The sequence below is a fragment of the Poecile atricapillus genome, chromosome 16, assembly GCF_030490865.1.
Source record: "Poecile atricapillus isolate bPoeAtr1 chromosome 16, bPoeAtr1.hap1, whole genome shotgun sequence".
In the NCBI taxonomy this organism is placed as follows: Eukaryota; Metazoa; Chordata; class Aves; order Passeriformes; family Paridae; genus Poecile; species Poecile atricapillus.
Window position 1 is genome coordinate 4,823,063 of NC_081264.1, and position 18,473 is coordinate 4,841,535.

The window sequence follows — 18,473 nt, forward strand, 5'->3', positions numbered from 1 at the left end:
CCCATAAAATCCCAAGTGGGAGCTCCCAGCACACCTCTCCCAGCTCTGTGGGTGCTTGGGCTGAGCAGAACTGGAGGCCAAGTGATTTGAAGTCATCAGGCATAAATGTCACTGAGAAAATCGTGTTTGACAGAAAGCAGAGATTTACTACAAATGTCAGCTTGCCATGGGGATTAGCTGGGCTCCCTCCAAGATCATTCCTAATAAAACGTTTGGGGATCAGCTCAGGCATCTCCTGTGTGGCTGGGAGCATCCTGGTGCTCTCCTCTGGTCCTCTTTCCCGCAGGGAAGGGGAGGAGGGCTGTCCCTGCCCCAGTTCCTCCAGGCGCTGGTGCCGACTGTGCTCCCAGCCCCGGGGAGCCTTGCTGGGCTGGACACGGCAGGACAGAGAGCAGAGAAGGGGTGCCTTTGCCCACCCTCGGGGTCGATGTGATCGTTCACCCCCGCAGCCAGCCCCGGGCACCCAGAGAACCCTCCCAGTGTGTCCCCTGGCGTGTGCACCCATCCCCTGCCCTTGGCCTTGGAGCGAGGGGAGAGCAGCGAGACCCCCCCCCATCCCCTTCGGCTCCAGGGCAGCCGCATTCCCAGGGTGGACGGAGGCTTCAGCCATCCCTGCCCGGTGTCCCCGGCCGTCCCCGCCATCCGCGGGCCGCCACTGCGCTCTGGTGGCCGCGGGGACAAGCGCGGCTCCGCCGGGACCGGCGCTCCCAAGCGCGGGGTCCCCGGAGCCGCCGGCACCGCCCGGCCTCGAACCCCCCGGACGGAGGCGACCCTGGGGAGGTCACCTGGCTGTCCCTGCTGTGTCCTGCCTGGGCCCCCGGCACACGCTGCTCTCTCACCAAACTCTCCTCTCAGCCTGAACATCACCAACAGCGACATCCTCACCATCTACGACGGGGACGAGCTCTCCGCCCGCATCCTGGGGCAGTACGTTGGCAGCAGCGGCCCCCAGAAGCTTTACTCCTCCAGCCCCGACCTCACCATCCAGTTCCACTCGGACCCTGCTGGGCTCATCTTTGGGAAGGGGCAAGGATTCATCATGAACTACATAGGTACGGGGAGCAGGGTGCTGGTGCGAGGATGGGACACACAGCCAGCCCAGACTGTCCAGGTGCAGGGTCTGGAAGCAGGGAGGGTCACTGTGGTACCACACCCCCTTCACATCCCACCCTGAACCTCCTGCAAAGCCCCAGCCCAGCTGCAGTCTCTGGGTCAGTCACTTCTGGGGTGTCCCTCTATGTCTCCCCTCCTTCAGGCTGGCAACAAGGCGTTTTTGGTCCCTCTTAGCCCTGGTCTGGCCTAGAGGGAAAGAAATTGCTGGGAACATGGATGCAGGATCCCCACACACACCCTGTCAGGCAGCAGCTGATGGCAGGGGTGGTCATTGAAGCCAGTCCCTGGGTGGGCTCCTGAGATGGATGTTCCCATCTCTTTGCTCCAGAGCAGCTCAGACTGCACCTGGAGACATCTGTTCCACTGTCCTTTGGGGCAGCTGTGCCTGCCCACTGCAGGGACAAGGACTGGGAAGGGCATTCCATCCCCTGTGGCCCCTGGCTGCCTCTCCCCCACCCTGCTACCCATGCCAGACTCCTTCCAGACATGTTTTCTGTGCACTGCTGGAAGCCCTGGCTACGACAGACGGAGGGAGCTGCAGTGCAGAGCACCTGGGAGGCTGCAGGGCCCTCCTCAGTGCTCTGCAGCACACAGGGCTGGGGAGGGCAGGACACAAGCCCTCACCTGAGCAAACCAGCCTGGGGGAAGCAGGGAACAAATCCTCCCGTGAGCAAACCAGTTGTGCTGTGACCATGGTGCTGGCACCTTTCCTGCACCTGCAGCTGGAGCTGAGCCTAGTGTTCCCAGGTTATCCTGACCCCAGCACAGACACTGCTCCATTTTCACCAGCCCAGCCCTCTACCTGCCTGTAGGATCAGGGCTGGGGAGGCTTCAAAGAGCCCCTGTCCCTCGTTGCTGCCCTTTCCCTGTGCCCAGGGGATGCTGCTCGCAGCCCAGCTGTGCCATTTGTGGAGCATGGGGCTGGAGAGCTGTGGGGAGGGACAGGCCCTTGGGGAGAGCCGTGTGTCCGGCTGGGGTGGCTCTGGGGAGGGCTGTGCTGCTCGGTGGGTGACAACCAGGATCTCTCTTGGCTGCAGAGGTGTCCCGCAACGACTCCTGCTCCGACCTGCCCGAGATCCAGAACGGCTGGAAGACCACGTCACACACGGAGCTGGTGAGAGGGGCCAAGATCACCTACCAGTGTGACCCGGGCTATGACATCGTGGGCAGTGACACCCTCACCTGCCAGTGGGACCTCAGCTGGAGCAGTGACCCCCCCTTCTGTGAAAAGAGTAAGTGCCCCACAGGAAGGGGCTGCTGTCCCCATCCCACACCCTGGAACAGCACTGATCCCGATCCGAGGGGTTCCCAGCTCTGAGGGGCTCCCAGTTCTGAGGGGCTCCCAGTTCCGAGGGGCTCCCAGTTCCAAGGGGCTCCCAGGTCTGAGGGGCTCCCAGGTCTGAGGGGCTCCCAGTTCCGAGGGGCTCCCAGGTCTGAGGTGTTCCCAGTTCCGAGGGGCTCCCCGCTCAGCCATCCTCTCTCCCCAGTTATGTACTGCACGGACCCGGGGGAGGTGGAGCACTCCACCCGCCTCATCTCGGACCCAGTGCTGCTGGTGGGCACCACCATCCAGTACACCTGCAACCCCGGCTTCGTGCTGGAGGGCAGCTCCCTGCTCACCTGCTACAGCCGCGAGACCGGGACCCCCATCTGGACCTCGCGGCTCCCGCACTGCGTCTGTAAGTCTGGGTGGTCTCTCCTGCTCCCCTGCAGTCCAGCTCCTCTCTGGGGGTCCTGGTTGGAACTTTCCTGCAGCCAGGACCCTGCCCAGCTGTGGGGGGTGGTGCAGATCCTTGAGCTACCTGGAAGCAGAGTGGGGTGAGAGCTTGGGTGCTTCCTCACTGCCCACAGGCTGCTTCTGTCCCTCAGCAGCCCAAGCCCTGGGCTCACCCTGGATGTGTTTTGTTCCCTTTCAGCTGAGGAGTCGCTGGCCTGTGATAACCCAGGATTGCCAGAAAACGGGTACCAAATTCTTTATAAGCGCCTCTACCTGCCAGGAGAGTCCCTGACCTTCATGTGCTATGAAGGCTTTGAACTCATGGGGGAGGTGACCATCAAATGCATCCTGGGCCAGCCATCCCACTGGAGCGGCCCCCTGCCCATCTGCAAAGGTAACAGGGAAGGGGATGGGGGACAAGGGGACAGCCAACACCTCTGTCCCCAACCTGGGACAGCCCGGGGACCTTGGTCTGGCTGCAGCCCTGGCTGGGAGCTGAACTCAGCTGAGACCTGGAGCTTCTCTGGATCTGGGCTCTGCTCAGTCCTGGCCACATGCTGACAGACACCAAGAGCTTATTAAAAACTGGGAGTTCGCAGCGTGGTTTTGGGACCAAATGGGGCAGGAGATCCCAGGTTTGGGTTTCCCAGCAGGAAACAGCTGCCAGCACCCAGTCAAACCCAGCTACAGACCAGTAACTCTCCGTCTCTCTTCCAGTGAACCAAGACAGCTTTGAACACGCTCTCGAAGGTGAGTGACGTGGATTTCCTGGATGCGCAGGATCCCGGTGGAGCCTGGGAGGAGGGGGAGAGGCAGAGAGGGGATCACACGGTGCCTGCAAATGCCAACATAATAGATCTTGTCCTTTCAGTAGCAGAAGCTGCTGCAGAGACGTCGCTCGAGGGGGGAAATATGGCCCTGGCCATCTTCATCCCGGTGCTGATCATCTCCCTGCTGCTGGGAGGAGCGTACATCTATCTCACCAGGTGGGGCTGAAGGGGGCTGGCACAGAGCTGGGGGGCTCGGCCAGGGCTGGCTCAGCATCGCCCTCGCCAGCCACACTCCCCGGGCACGGTGCTGGGAGCGCTCTGGGGTGCCCGGGGCGCTGGGAGGAGCTGGGATGGGGGGATGTGGTTCTGGAATCAGTCCATGCAGCCCAGCGACTCCGCCTCTCCCCGCAGGTGTCGGTACTACTCCAGCCTCCGCCTGCCCCTCATGTACTCCCACCCCTACAGCCAGATCACGGTAGAAACGGAGTTTGACAACCCGATTTATGAGACAGGGGTGAGTCCTGCTGTGCCTGTCCTCTCTAGGGACACTCCTGAGGGGCTGGGCTGGTTGGGCAGCCACGGGATGAGTCCAGCCAGGCTCTGCGGGAGCACTGAGCAATGGGCCACGAGTCCATCCGCGTGGGTCGGGAGCTGCAGGGGGCTGAGGGGTCCTGGCTGCGAGGGCATCGCTCCCCTGGGAACAAAACAACACCCAGGATCTCTCTTGCTGCCTGGGAATGGGGAGATGATCCTGAAATGCAGCTGCTGCCCTCAACTGGCTTCTCCTTGCTTGCAGGAAACACGAGAATATGAGGTTTCGATATAAGGACAGCGGTAAGAGAGTCTCCAGCAGCGAACTTAATGTGCTCTCATAGAACTTCCTCAGTAACTAATCCAGAGACCATGTGGAGTTTGGTTGGACCCCCGGACCTGCTGTTGTCTTTCCTTTTGCCTCTCTATTGAAGATTTTACTGTTTTCTTCACTGTATTTATTCTATTTAAACTGCGATAGGTGTGCTGCCCAGCCCTGGGCACAGGCAGCAGCGGGAGCCGGGGCAGAGCTGGGTCCTGGTGAGGCCAGGGGGTCACGGGGGGCACTGCTGTGTCCCCCATCCATGGCAGAATGTCCCCCTCCATGGCGGAGCGTCCCTCGGCACTGCCCACACAGATGCAGGGGGATTTTTGCGGTTCTGATGTTGTCAAAAATTAAAGATGTCTCCATTGCAAGAGCCTGCGGTTGATTGCTGGGAGCTGAGGTAGCGCAGGGTCCCCACAGGCTCCCATCCTGCAGCTCCCGGCTCCCAAAGTGAGACCTTTCCCCAGGGGGCTCGGGGCGCAGTGGTGCAGGGACAGTCCTCGCTGCAGGGCTCAGGAGAGCCAGGGAGCAGGGACAGCCTGGTGAGGTACGTGCTGCTTTCTTTTCCCACTTTGCTTTGGATGTGGAGAGGCAGCGAGCCAGGACTCCGGGGCGATGCTCTGCCGAGAAGCACCAACCAGTGCCACCCAGCCGCTGGCCCAGCGCAGCTGGGAGCCCTGGAAGTCATCCTGGAAGCCACCCTGGAGCGAGCAGAGCTCCCAGACGGTGCCTCTCTGCTCTCTGCCCGTTGTTCATCTCCAGCAGCACTTCCCATCACCCTGCCAGGAACACCCGACCCGGCATGGCCGGAGGTCGCTCCTTGTCCCCCGGCAGCATCTCAGGGTAAGCAGGATGGGCTGGGCTCCCTGGCTCCTGCTGCAGGAGGGGCCTGGGGTGGGCTGTGCTGTTCTGCCCACCCTGCACCTCCCGGATCCACACCTGGCTGGGTCCCATGGCCGGGCAGGGGATGAAGGTGGAGGTGTTCGGAAGAAGAGGCAGGTGGGATGTGTGGAGGCTTCAGCACAGGAGCTCTGCGGGGAGCAGAAGAGGCAGAAATCGGCCCCTCAGTCCCACCCTTGCCATCCCCTTCACTGCATCACCCCTGCCAGAGCCACACAGCAGTGGGGACATGGACCCCCAAAGGGCAACCTCGTCCCTGTTGTCCCCCAGCCAGTCCCTGGGGAGGGCAGTGAAGGCACCGCCACGTCCTTGGCTGCCGGTGTCCTTCCTTTGTCCTTGTAGAACAATCGCAAGCGCGGGAGGCTGGGTGAGCTCGGGGTGGTTGGTGCAGCTCTGCAGTGTACAGCTGGGATTTAGGGGTTTTCCTTTCAAAACAACGAATGTGTGTTTGTAATTTGTAACGGTTAAAAGAAAAAAAAAAAAAAAGAAAAAAAAAAAAGAGAAAAAAAAAAGTGCCAAAAAATGTACGAAGCATTTCATTTCCCTTCATACATGTCTGTTTTTATAAGAACAATGTGAAAATTGCTGGGATTAAATATTTTTGAACATGATAAAGTAGTTCCATGGGAAGCTCTAGCGTTCAGTATATCCTCGATAACAATTGTGCTGTATTTTTAAATGTCTGAAATCAGTTTGCAGAGACTCTGGCCACAGGCTGTGGCCACTCAGGGCAGGGTGAGGGCCGGGCACGCTGCATGCCCTGCTGTGGGATGGTGGCCCAATGCCACTGGCTTGGCTCTGAGTGCCAGGTGCTGCCCTGGTGCGGCTCCACAGTGCTCCCTGCTCCCGTGGGATGGAGGCATCTGAGCCCTGCTGGGACATGAGGTGACCTGGGGACATCTCCCCACAGGAGCCAGTGCTGGCTCCCCCTGTACCCTCTGCACTCAGCATTGCCCCTTCCCATGCCAGCCCAGCCCAGTGATGTCTCACAGAGTGGGTGGGGGTCTGGGTGCTGCCCCAAGGCACTGGGACCCTGCGGGAGACCCTTGGCCATGTCATGGAGGACATGCAGAAAGTTTCAGGGAGCCCTGGTAGCCCAACCCCATTGGGCAGGGGGTCTGTGGGGACCCATCCTGCTTGTGCCCTGTTCACCTGCCTGTGGCTGTCACCTGGCAGCTCCCCAAAACTACAGGGAGACCACTGTGAGGACAGGAGGGGGCTGCACTCCGGCCGCGTCCCACACAGGGCAGGCAGGCACAGCTTAGGAGGATCCCGGGGCTGGGTGGGAAAGTCCCTCCCTGCTCCCTGGGAGCCTCTCCAGGCTGAGCTGCTCCGGTGGGGGCAGAAGCGAGCCCCCACGAGGTTTTCCTCCAGCATCAGGTGTGGGCAGGGCAAGGTCCTGCGGGGGAACCCCTGAGCACAGCCTGAGAGCGTGGTGGCAGCACGGTGACTGTCACCTCGCCAAGGGGTGCCAAGCGCCACCGGGACCCCCCAGCTGGAGCAGCATCCCTGGCACCAGCAGTCCCAAGCGTCCCTGGCAGCGAGGAGGGACCGGGATGCTCAGCCCAGCCGGGGAAATGCCCGGCCGAGGAAACCTGAGGCTTCCTATCTGTACCTGCCCCTCCACACCCAAAACAATGCAACAGCGCTGCCCTCCCTCCCCAAACGTGCTTTTAACCAAGGTTACGCTGTGACATCCATAATGGCTTTGCTCAGCAGCTGCCAGGCTAATGCACAGGGGGCGAGGGAGCCAAGGCTCTGATGCAGAGGATTCCTGGGGGAGGGAGCTTGGGTTATTTTTGGACAGAGATTGCCAGAGAATTAAGATGAAGGGGAAAAAAAAAAAAAAAAAAAAAAAAAAGCCCTTGATGCTGCCGTTCCTCCTCGGTGACGTAAAGCCAGAGCCAATCTCTGGCCTCAGGCGTTGTGCTGCGGATGGAGCTTTGTCTGGGCCCAGCAGCCTCGGCCACAACAGCCTCCCCCTGCATGGGGCCGGGCTGGGGGCACGGTGGGGCTGTGCCACGGCAGTCACACGGCTGAGGGACCCCCGAGGTCAGGGATGGAGCAGCAGGGACCCCTTGATTCCTTGCAAGCTGCATTGGAGGCTGGTGAGGCAACAGCATCCCTGCCCAGCCCGTGTCAGGCACAGCATCCCTGCCCAGCCGAGAAGGCTGGGAAAAGCCCTGGGATGCACTTGGCACAGCTCTGCCAGCGACACCCTGGCAGGAGCCCAGTCTGTGGGCAGCCTCCTGGCTCCAGTGGTTCCTTCTCCCTTTTCCTGAGATGTCCTCCTGGGGCAGACACTGCCAGTGTCCTCCCCTCAGCTGCTGCCAAAACTGTGCTTCTGGTCTGCCAGGGCTGGGATTTCCTGGAATGCTTAGGCTGGAGCTGGGACAGTGCTCCTGGAGGGGCTCTCTCTGTGCTGAGGAATCACGGAATCATGGAATCTCTTGGTTTGGGTTGGAAAGCGCATCTTGTTCCAACCCCTTGCCACAGGCAGGGACACCTTCCACTATCCCAGCTTGCTCCAAGCTCCATCCAATGTGGCCTTGGACACGTCCAGGGATGGAGCAGCCACAGCTCTCTGGTGAACCTGTGCCAGGGCCCCACCACCCTGCCAGGGAAGAATTTCTTTTCAATATGCCATCTAAACCTATTCTCAGTTTCAAGCCAGTCCTCCTTGTCCTGTCACTCCACGCCCTCATCCAAAGTCCCTCTCCAGCTCTCTTGGAGCCCTGCAGGAGAGCCAGGTTGATCTGCAGGGAAGAGATGAGTGGTAGAGCTGAGGACCAGGGGCTGGTCCAGTGTCAGCTCAGAAGGCAGAGGCAGGGGAGAGTGGGGAGAGCCCAGAGCTGCTGAGCCTGCAAGTGCTGACAGAAGGATGTGCTGTCTGCCAGGAGCAGGAGCTGTGGCTGAGGCTGGGGGGTCTGAGAAGGAGCAGGATGGAAAAAAAACTCCCATTCCTTTCACCCTGCAACACCCACCGCTGCCAGGGCCCTGCAGCAGCACACCGGGCTGGGGAATGTGCTGGTGGGAAGCGGCAAGAGCAGGCAGGAGGCAAAAAATGTGCCAGGATGGAAAAGAAGGCACATTTTAGCACTGCCAGGGATGAAGCTGCTCAGAGGAAGCACATACACACCTGAGGGACTGTGCAGGACCGTTCTGCTTCCACTTCCAGAGCCCAGCCTGAGCAGTGCCAGGGGAGGATGCGTGGGCACCGGATGGCAAAATCTCCAAAACAAGGCAGGGCTTTCCTTGTGCCAGGAGCAGTGACACGTGTCCCACACGACTCCACGTGGCACTGCCACAGGGCAGGGCAGGGTAGGGCAGGGCAGCACTACCAGGGCTCTGCCTAGACCCGGGATCCCCGGGATCTGCGTGCGGGCAGCTCAGCTCAGCCCCTCACCCGGCACCCGGGCAATGGAGGAGCGAGGGCCGGAGCACTGGATCCCCTGGGGCTCCCGGAACTGACAGCATTGGCTTAGGGGAACGGGAAATGGGGAGGGAAAAGGCGAGCAAGAAGACTCACAACAGTTTCTCCACTAGCACTTAAGAGTTGTAAAGGGACGCTCCAAGCTGGGAACAGTCTCCCCCTATCCCTGGTGCCGCAGCACGCCCTCACATCCTCGCTGAGGCATTCCCTGGCTGCCTGCGTCTTGGGCATTGCCTCGCAGGGAGCTCCTGTCCCCTGCAGGAGGGGACATAATGGGGACACACGCCAGATGCATTTATTCTTGGAGACAAGCAACCCCTGCAGCCCTAGGGCTGCAGCACAAACGGCCAGAATCCCCGGAGCCAGTACTCCCTGCTCCCTGAATCCCTGTGCTCCTGTATCCCTGGAGCCAGAATCCTGCACATCCCAACTGCTGCATCCCTAATAGCCTGTGTCCCTGGAGCCAGCCCCTATTCCCTTGGCGGCTGCATCCCTGCGTGCTCCCACCCCTGGGACCAGCCTTCCCAGACTGCTGCAGCCCCCAGTGCCCGAATCCCTGGAGCCCCTGTCCTTGTCCCGTCCCGCTGCATCCCCGGTGCCCCCGCAGCTGCCGCGCCGCCGCCACCCAGCCCCCGCGTCCCCGGGGCCGTGTCCCCGCGTCCCGGGGTGCCCGCGGCCGGGATGGGCGCTCCCTCGGGAATCATCGCCGCCTCCTCCCGCCGCTCCATCGCGGGGACCCCTCCCGAAGTGCCGCAACCCCGCGGCTCCCCCGCCCCTCCGGGCCCCTCCCGGCAGCGCGGGGCGGGAGCGCGGGGCGGGGGCGGGCGCGGGCGGGCTGTGCGGGGCCGGGGCCGCAGCTGCCGCCCGGCGCGGTCCCGGCGGGGGCGGCGCGGCCCCTCCTGCCCGGGCTGCTGGGAGTTGTGGTCCGCGGCGGCGGCGGAGCGGCGCGGAGGGAGCGCGGCCCCGCACGGCCCCGCACGGCCCCGCACGGCCCGGCGCGGGCGGCAGGTCGGTACCGCAGCGCTCCGCAGCGCATCGCGGGGGGGCCGCGGGGGCGCGGGGCGGCAGCGGGGCCCGCGGCGGGGGCGCAGCCCGGAACCCCCGAACCCCCGGCCGGGGCAGGGGCTCGGCACGGCCGCGCCGGGTGACAGCGCGGCGGCAGGTGCCACCAGGGTGATGGGACGGCGGCACGGCCGTGCCATTGTCACGCCGGGTGATGCGGCCACACCGGTGACACCCGCTGACGCCGCCACGCCGGGTGACACCGTCACACTGGGTGAGAGCAGCGCGCGGGTGACACTTACTCTGGTGGCACCGGCGGGGTGGCGTGCTCAGGAGAGGGTGAAGGGAGCAGCCGCTGCTCCGGTTCCGGAGCGGCACGGGCATCCCGCCTCGCCCCAAGGCTCCCGCTCCTCATGCTGCTCCCAAAGGCGACGCCAGCCGTGCCGAGCCGAGGACATCCCTGCCACGCGTCCCCGTCACCGCAGGCCCTCGGCCCGGGGACCCTGGGCGGGCTGAGCGGAACCCGCCGCCTCCAGGAGATGCCGGGGCCACCACGGAGCCACCGAGATGCAACTTTGTGCTGCATCGAAGCCTCTGCCTTCCTTATGTAACACGGCTGCTGCTGGCACGGTGCTCGCCTCCACGTCCTGCACAACTTCGGTGCAACGTGGAATTGATCTCCACTCCCTGGAAGGGCTCTGCCATTATCATTAGCTGAGGAGCCTTTTCTGGGATCTCAGGCCAGGGGTGCAGGATGTGACCCGTCTCGGTGCAGGGCCGTGGCTGGGAGGTGACAGCACCCAGCGGGTGCCCTGCGCAGCCCCAGCCACGCGGTGTGTGTGGGGAGCAGTGCCGATGTTTGGGGCCCTGCCCCAGCCCCTCTGGAGGTGGCTTTGGTCAGGTTTGCAGTGAGGTGTCCGTGCTGGCACAGGAGGCAGCTCCTGGGCTGGTCCCACGAAGACTGTGCCCAGAGAACCCCAGGGCTCTGCAGCCCGAGGCTCCCTGGCTCTCTGGGCTCGGGCAAGGCGGTCTGTGGGCACGGGGGCTTGGATTTCTTGCTGCTCTGATGGTTTCCCGCTGATCTGAGGTGTTGCCTGCAGCCCTGGGGCAGCAGTGGGGTCAGTGTTTTTGCTGTGCTGCCCTTGCAGGGTGTAACTCTGACCTGGGGACCCCGAGGTTGTCGGACCCCCCAGCACTGTTCCTCCTGTGTCTTCATGTTGCCATCGACTCTGACCGAGCGTGGCTGCTGTGCCTGTGCAGCTCCCCTTGTAGGGCACCCTGGATACACATCAGCCAGGGCTCTGCTCCTTTCCTGACGTGTTCCAGTCCTGCAGGTAGCACGGGGGTTGTGCTGGCCTTTGGGGGACACCCCTGGGACCCACTCTGTGGTTGCACCCCTGGAACGGAGGCCTGGGCGGGAGAAGCGGGAGTGTCTGGAGGGATGCCAGCCGTGGAGATGGAGGAAAGTTATCTTGAGATTCCCGGGAGGCTGTGACATGCCACGTGGGCTGCAGATCCCGGGATGGGGCACGCAGGCAGCATGCTACAAGGAAGTAGGGTGGAGGCAGGTCGGGTGTGTGCATGTTCCTCCCTGGGGTGTAACACTGCCTGAATCCCAGGTCTCCAGCCCTGCAGCACATCCCTGCTGTAGGGTCAGATCCCATCTGCAGCCCATCTCCATCACCACTGATAGGGAAATACACATTGAGAGGCTGCAGGACCTCTCTAGGAAGGGCTGGAGAGGGTTTGGATGGCTTCCCTGGCTCATAAACCCATCCTGCTACTTAGAGTCAGTGCTCTTACCGATGAGCTGGTGAAATCAAACAAGCCACCCTGACCTGCCCTTGTTGCCCCCACCCTGACTGCTCCCGTGGCCATGTGCTGGCTGAGCTCTGGGCTCTCCCACAGCTCAGCCTCTGGAGGGAGAGTCACTTCAGAGCCGTCAGATGGAGGGGATAAGCTGATGTGCTGCCAGATAGGGCAGTGAAGTGTCTACTCTCAGTGTATATTCACTTAGCAGCCAGATTTCAGACAAGATAAGGCAGCAACTTAGGAGAGAAACTGGAGGATGAGCAGGAGGGGAGATGGTCACTGGGGCGGTGGGAGATGGGGTCTGGGTCTCCCCGCTGCCTTTTATTTGGGTATTTGTGGAAGATGCTGTTGAGAGCACTGGGGGATTTACCCAGCATGGGCTGATGTTGGGTTCCTTATCCACCATCCCCTCCCTGAGGAGCCAGTGCCCCACACAGTCACAGTGCACAGCTCTGGCTGTGTCCTGTGCACTGACCCCAGCAGGGACCCCACGGGGCAGCTCTTTCCCTAACACCTCTGGGTTTTTTCTCCCCAGAACATCCCTCCAGCACGGCCTTTCAGGATGATGGGCCCAGAAGCGCCGGTGGGGACCCTCTGGCCACGTGGCTGCTGACCCAGGGGTGCTGCCGGGCACCACTGCCAATGCAGAGCTCCCGGGAGCGCAGGGCAGAGCCGCCGCTCCGCTCGCCCATGGCAGCCCCTTCTCGCCGCGCCCCGGCCCGGCTGCATGGTGTGGGTGCCCCTGAGCCCCACGAGCAGTGACCGCCGGGCCCCGCTGCGCGCTCCCAGCACCACCACCATGTCTCTGGAGTGGCTGATAGACTGGAGCTGGTCCCTGGACGGACTCCGGGATTTCATTGCCACCGGCATCCAGTCTTTCCGCGACTGCGACGCCACGGCCCTGGTGGCCGTCGCCTGCCTGCTGGTCCTGTTCGTGTGGTACTGCTACCACGTGGGGCGGGAGCAGCCCCGCGCCTACGCCACGGTGAACGCGCTGATGCAGAGCGCCGAGGCCAACGGGGTGCAGAACGGGTTCGTGTACTGCCAGTCGCCCGAGTGCGTGCGCTGCTCGCACCACGACGGCCTCAACCAGAAACTCTACCACAACCTGCAGGAGTACGCCAAGCGCTACTCCTGGTCCGGCATGGGCAGGATCCACAAGGGCATCCGCGAGCAGGGCCGCTACCTCAACAGCCGGCCCTCCATCCAGAAGCCAGAAGTCTTCTTCCTGCCCGACTTGCCCACCACGCCCTACTTCTCCCGGGACACTCAAAAGCACGACGTGGAGTTGCTGGAGCGCAACTTCCAGACCATCCTGTGCGAGTTTGAGACCCTGTACAAGGCGTTCTCAAACTGCAGCCTCCCGCAAGGATGGAAAATGAACAGCACGCCCAGCGGGGAGTGGTTCACCTTCTACCTGGTGAACCAGGGCATGTGCGTGCCCAGGAACTGCCGGAGATGCCCACGGACGTACCGCTTGCTCGGGAGCCTCCGTACCTGCATTGGCAACAATGTCTTTGGGAACGCCTGCATCTCTGTGCTGAGCCCGGGCACCGTCATCGCCGAGCACTACGGGCCCACCAACATCCGCATCCGCTGCCACCTCGGTGAGTGTCCGGCGCCGTGGTTCGTGTGTCGGGATGGTGCAGAGGGCTGTGGCCGTGACTGTGCACAGGAGTCCCAACAAAAGCCTCTGGCACCCTGTGCTCTTGGGGCTCAGACACCTGCTCTGCTTTGGCCTGAGGGAGGTTTTGGGGGCTTTGGTGGTGACAGCCTCCTGAGGAGAGGCTGGTGCTCAGTCCCTGGGTACTTGAAATCCTCGGGGTCTCCAGATCAGCAGCAGGAGGGTTTCACCTCCTCCTCCTGCTGACCCAGGGCTGTGGACTCTTGTTGATTTTACATAGGGGTCTCTGAACATCCCCCTCTCTGCAGGCAGGTCCCTCTCCCATCCTGGGATGTGGGACAGCCTGGGGTGCTGCTCCAGGACTGTGTTGTGCCACTGGCAGCTCCCCTACCCTGGAATCTTGGGTGCTCTGCATGGGACATGGGTGAATGGGAGCAGAGGTGCTGCTTTGGGGTTTGCAAAGCTGCAGGTGAGGGCAGGGGGGCCCTGGGCTGTCCCCTGCGGTGGGTCAGGCGCTGGGTTGGTGGCACAGTGCTCCCTGCTCGGCGGGCAGGGACGGGGAGAGACCACGCGGCACAGATGGCCGGGCTGGCACAGCACCGACCGTGCCGGGGGAGGCACCGCACGGGCCCGGCTGGCAAACACCAACCGCGCCTGTTCAGCCAACAGCTCGGGTAAACACACCCAGGCAGTGCTGGCCATTTGTTTGGAATTGTCTTCAGAGCTGATCCCAGGAGCTGCTGGGCAGCTGGGACCTGCCCTTGCTGGTGCCAGGAGGAAGCCTGTCACTGACCCCTCTCTCTGGGCCACTGGGGGATGTGCTCCCCTCATCAGGGGCTGGGAGAGGTTCCTGGGAGGAACCAGTGGTGTCTGAGTGGGCTCAGGTGAGCACACCTGGCACACAAATGCCCTGGGCAAAGGAATGACACAGCTTGTTCTTCCGCTGGGACTCTGCACCGGGCTGGGGGAACACTGGCACCCCCACCTTGGGGCTGGGAATGCAGCTCTTGCTGTGCCAGGGGCATGGATGGCTTTAAGACACAACCTGCCCTTTCAGGGAGCTGGATCTGCAAAGCCAGCACAATCATCAGTGGGGCAAGTCACTGCTGAGGATTTACTCCAGGCACAGGCAGCATCCATGGGCCAGGGCATCCCGAGGGTGTGGGTGGGATGGAAGGGCTGCAGGCTGCTCCCTCCCTGCATCCCCCAGCAGCTCAGCTTCCCTGTTCCAGCATCTCCAGCTGAGTCTGTTGTGCAGGGAAATGGCTTTGGGTTTTGCAGCCTTTGAAACAGCAGCTTTGTAGTCCCAGCTTTGCCGGGCAGCTGGGAGTCCCTGCTGCGCTCGCTGGGTTTGGCATCGCTCTTGGATCCGTCCTGCTCGTTTGCTGCATCGTTACCGTTCAGCAGCCACGTGAGCCCTGACCCCTTTCTCCACCACGGCCGCATCTTCAGGGCAGGATGGCTCTGCAGCAGCTCCAGGGTCCCCAGCACGGTGGGGGGGTGACAGTCCTGGTGCAGGAGGTGATGGGATCAACCCCTGTCAAACTACCTTGGCTTGTGCTGGTATTTTAAGAAAAGACCCATTTTATTTCTATGATTGTCCTTCATATGGCCCTCACAGAGCTGCTCCCCTATGAGAGTTTTGTGACCCCGCTCTGGATTTCTGTCCTTGCAGACCCATGAGTCACCCCGAGGCACCTTGGGTGGGGACCGAGGGATGGGGCAGGCGCATGGGGGGCTTGTGGCAGAGCCACAGTTGAGCCCATTTTCCAGGCCCAGTACAATTCCTGCTCCCCGGGCCTTGCCTGGGGCAGGGTCATGCTGCAGGGCTGGAGGAAGGAGCAGGAAGGATCTGCCTTTGGTCCAGAAGTTGGAAAATATCCCAGGAGCCTGGCTCCCTCTGCACACCTCGGGGCCATGGGCTCTGGGGATTGAGGAGATATGTTCCAGACTGTTCCAGATATGGAAGTAGTGCCTGAGCTTGCTGGGGACAGTGAAAGGGCAGGAGGGAGCAGACAGGGAGTGGGCAGGGGCTGAGCTGCTGCAGGCTTGGGGTTCAGGTCACTCTTTGCAGGGCAGCAGCCCCTCAGCAGCAGCGTGGAGCTCACATGGAGCTCATTGTTTGCTGCCTGCTGCCCCATCACAGGGAAGCGGGCACGGCCTGACCCTCCCTGTCCTCTCTCTTTGTGCCTGAAGGTCTGAAGACACCCAGCAACTGTGAACTGGTGGTGGGGGGCGAGCCCCAGTGCTGGGCTGAGGGCCGGTGCCTGCTCTTCGACGACTCCTTCCTGCACACGGCGTTCCACGAAGGTGAGTTCAGTGTGTGGGGCCTCGTGGTGTCCCCTGTGGTGTCGGGGACTGGGGACGAGTTGTGGGGGACACCCAGTCCCTTCTCCTGTCCCAGCAGGGCCGTGGGGCCCAGGCCCCTGCTGTCCTGGCCTGCCCCAGGTGGGAACAGCCCTGCCCCTGGCATGGAGGGCTCCCCAGGACACGCTCCCTCTGCCTCAGGCTGCTGGGGCATCCTGGCACCCCTTTCCTGGCATGTCCCTGGAGCCCCCTCAGCCAGCCCATGGCTTGCTCCCATCCCCATTTGCTCAGCCCAGCACGGGGCCTGCTGACCCTCCTCTCCCTGCTGTAGCAGCTCAGCTTCCTTCACTGCCGAGCTCGGCGGGGCGGCCCCGGCTGCGATGCCGCGGCCTCGGCCTCCTCGGGCCCTGCTGCGGCTCGGTGCTGACGTGCCAGCGGCGCCTTTGTCTCCCCCGCCGGGGAACGGCCTCACGCCCGTGGATTGTTCCTCCCTCCACCGCTGACGGAGGCTGTTCCGCTCCAGCTCTCCCGGATTACCCGGCATTAGCCGCCCGTGGCATAAAAGCATCAGGCAGAGCTGTTCTGCACAGGGGAGCGTGCGGAGGGAGTGGGAGAACAAAAGCTGTTGCTTCCACATCAGACCTGCTGTGGGATTGGGAAGCACAGCTCCGTGCAGGGCCAGGAAGGCTGGAGTGGCTCAGCAGCCGCTCCCTGCACAGATCCAGGGCGGGAGGCCCTGCCTCAGGAGCCCTCCGGGTGCCCAAAGCAGCCGTGGCAGAGGGAGCAGCTTGACCCCTGTTTACCGGTGCCTCCCTGCCTCACCCTGCGCTTCCATCCCCGCAGGTGCCCCGGAGGAAGGTCCCCGCGTGGTGTTCATGGTGGACCTGTGGCACCCCAACGTGGCCGCGGCCGAGCGCCAAGCCCTCGACTTCATCTTCGCGCCGGGACGATGACGGCGCTGCCCGGCCTGGTGGGTTCAGGGCAGCTCGGCCGGGGGCTCTCCCGGCACAGGGCCTCGGTGCTCCCTGCCGGGGGTCTTGTAAATGGAAACTGTGACGTGTATCCGCGCCCATCTCCTTCCTCCATCGTTGGCTTCAGGGATTCTTTTCCAAGCGCTGGCGCCTCGGCCCTGCCGGGGTTCGCTGCCCTCCTGCTCCTTCGTGTTCTGTTGCTACTGTGTTTTGCGGTGTTCAGAAGTAGAGTAACAAGCCCAAGGGTGCTCGTTTGAATGTAATGTAAAATTTTTCTCGTGGTCATCAAAGGAACAACACACACACACACAAAAACCATAACAGCCAACCAGCCTGCCCTGCCCGGCTGCGGTCCCCGATGGACGGACAGATGGACACTGGGGGCTGCCATGGGCGCTGTGCTCCCCCCAGGCTGGGTCTGATGGGGTGGGCAGGGCACAGCTCTGCCCACAAAGAGCCCTCCTGGGGCTCCTGCTTCCTTCTCTGTGTGCCAGCTGGGGCTCCCCAGCCCTCCTGCCCTCAGAAACCCCTTCTGTCACCCAGGCAGGGAGCAGAGTCCACCGCCAGCCCAGCAAGGCAGGAGCCCCTACCTCCACCCTGCTGAGGGAACAGCACACACAGTCGTGCTCTTCAGTCTGACCAAGGGCGTTAGCAATTGCCCAAATCCCTTCCTTGCTCTATCTGCAATCCTCAGTTTTCCCAGCTCCAGCTGGGAAGCCCTGCAGGGGCAGGGATGCTGTTTGGGAACAGAGAATGGGGGTTTTGTCTGTCCGTAGGAAGAAAGGAGGTCACCATTCCTTCTGCTGCTCCATCTTCTCCTTTCCTCGAGCCAGGCACACACAGCAGCAGCTCCCATGGACCTGACACCATCACAGGAGAGGCTCCCAAGGGGGGTTAATTCTGCAGCCTGAGCAGTAAGCCCCCACCCTGGCGTCCTGCCCACCCAGAGACCACCACACTTTTCCTGAAGTCCCCCAGCACCGGGGTCTGTTTGGGGTCTGGGGGCTGGTTTATAACACCCCCCCCAAAGCACAGTGTGTGGTGGATGCTCACAGCTCTGGCTGGGGACCCTTTGCCTCTGTGCCCTGCCCAGGAGGGACCAGCCCTGTCCTCCAACAACTTCTTTACAGACTTTTCAGTGATTCGATTGCAAGATAAGGCAGAGATTTCAAATACATCTGAGATATTTTTTACACCCGTCTTGTTACAGACTACCTGAAGTGCATGATTTCTACACGCATTGGCTACCTGGACACAGGCCCTGGGGAAGCAGGCTGGCTTTGTCCAAAGGTTGGTAACATTCATACAGTGGATAAGCAAAGATTATCAATAAACAGTTGTGCTGAAAACAGAACGGGCTTTGCCTGCTGCTGAGTCCTGGGTCAAGCAAACACTGAGGGGTTGGGTCCTGCTTATCTGGCTGCTGGTGGGGAGAAGTGGCCTAGAAAAAGCAGGAGCTGCAGGGTGGGAGGGGGGCACGGGCCTGTTTGTCAGTGATACAGTGAGCAAGGGTAGTGCTTTAAAATAACCAACCCATGGAAACTCCGTCCTGACCAGTTACAGCCTCCCAGGCCTGGATATGGCCAGGTTGGATGGGGCCTTGAGCAGCCTGATCTAGTGGTGAATCCTTGCACATGGCAGGACCTTGCAAATGGATACCTGAGGTCTTTTTCAACCCAAACCATTCTGGAATTCTGTGATGTCAGTGCAGCCCAGGCTGCCAAGGAGCACAGGGATATCCCACAGCCCATTGGACTGGGCACAACAGTGGCAGTGCTGCCTGGCCCAGGGCAGCAGACACTGTCCCCAGCCGTCCCCAGGAGCAGCTGTAGGCCTGAAGCTCCCTGGGCCCCACAGACGCCACCAGCCTTGCCAGAGCATCCACAAACCATTTCAGGAATTGCTTCCAGCTGCCTACACTGATGGAGCAAAGGCAGCAGCTTCCCAGGAGCAGCTCCAGGGCAGAGG

General features: G+C 62.2%; 2 protein-coding genes across 2 annotated transcripts in view; both read left to right on the top strand.

Moving 5' to 3' along the window:
- The window catches only part of SEZ6L (seizure related 6 homolog like), a 34,054-nt gene extending 29,185 nt beyond the window's left edge, over nt 1-4,869 (top strand). The window contains 8 exon segments of the mRNA XM_058851772.1: nt 856-1,052; nt 2,151-2,345; nt 2,601-2,792; nt 3,030-3,224; nt 3,548-3,580; nt 3,702-3,816; nt 4,012-4,114; nt 4,397-4,869. Of these exon segments, the coding sequence (XP_058707755.1) occupies nt 856-1,052; nt 2,151-2,345; nt 2,601-2,792; nt 3,030-3,224; nt 3,548-3,580; nt 3,702-3,816; nt 4,012-4,114; nt 4,397-4,426 (1,060 nt within the window). The 3' untranslated portion in view covers nt 4,427-4,869.
- Nucleotides 4,870-9,700: 4,831 nt separating this feature from the next.
- ASPHD2 (aspartate beta-hydroxylase domain containing 2) lies at nt 9,701-17,828 on the top strand. The gene is made up of 4 exons (XM_058851569.1): nt 9,701-9,797; nt 12,139-13,210; nt 15,424-15,537; nt 16,378-17,828. The coding sequence occupies exons 2-4, from the start codon at nt 12,331-12,333 to the stop codon at nt 16,485-16,487; spliced, it is 1,104 nt and encodes a 367-aa protein (XP_058707552.1). The 5' UTR covers nt 9,701-9,797; nt 12,139-12,330; the 3' UTR covers nt 16,488-17,828.
- Nucleotides 17,829-18,473: the final 645 nt, after the last annotated feature.

What these genes read in the sequence shown, in the direction of transcription:
- ASPHD2 (XM_058851569.1), top strand. Translation starts at nt 12,331, where the DNA reads ATGGTGTGGGTGCCCCTGAGCCCCACGAGCAGTGACCGCCGGGCCCCG. An exon ending in CCGCATCCGCTGCCACCTCG is followed by an intron (nt 13,211 to 15,423) that starts GTGAGTGTCCGG and finishes TTGTGCCTGAAG; the next exon opens with GTCTGAAGACACCCAGCAAC. An exon ending in GCACACGGCGTTCCACGAAG is followed by an intron (nt 15,538 to 16,377) that starts GTGAGTTCAGTG and finishes CCATCCCCGCAG; the next exon opens with GTGCCCCGGAGGAAGGTCCC.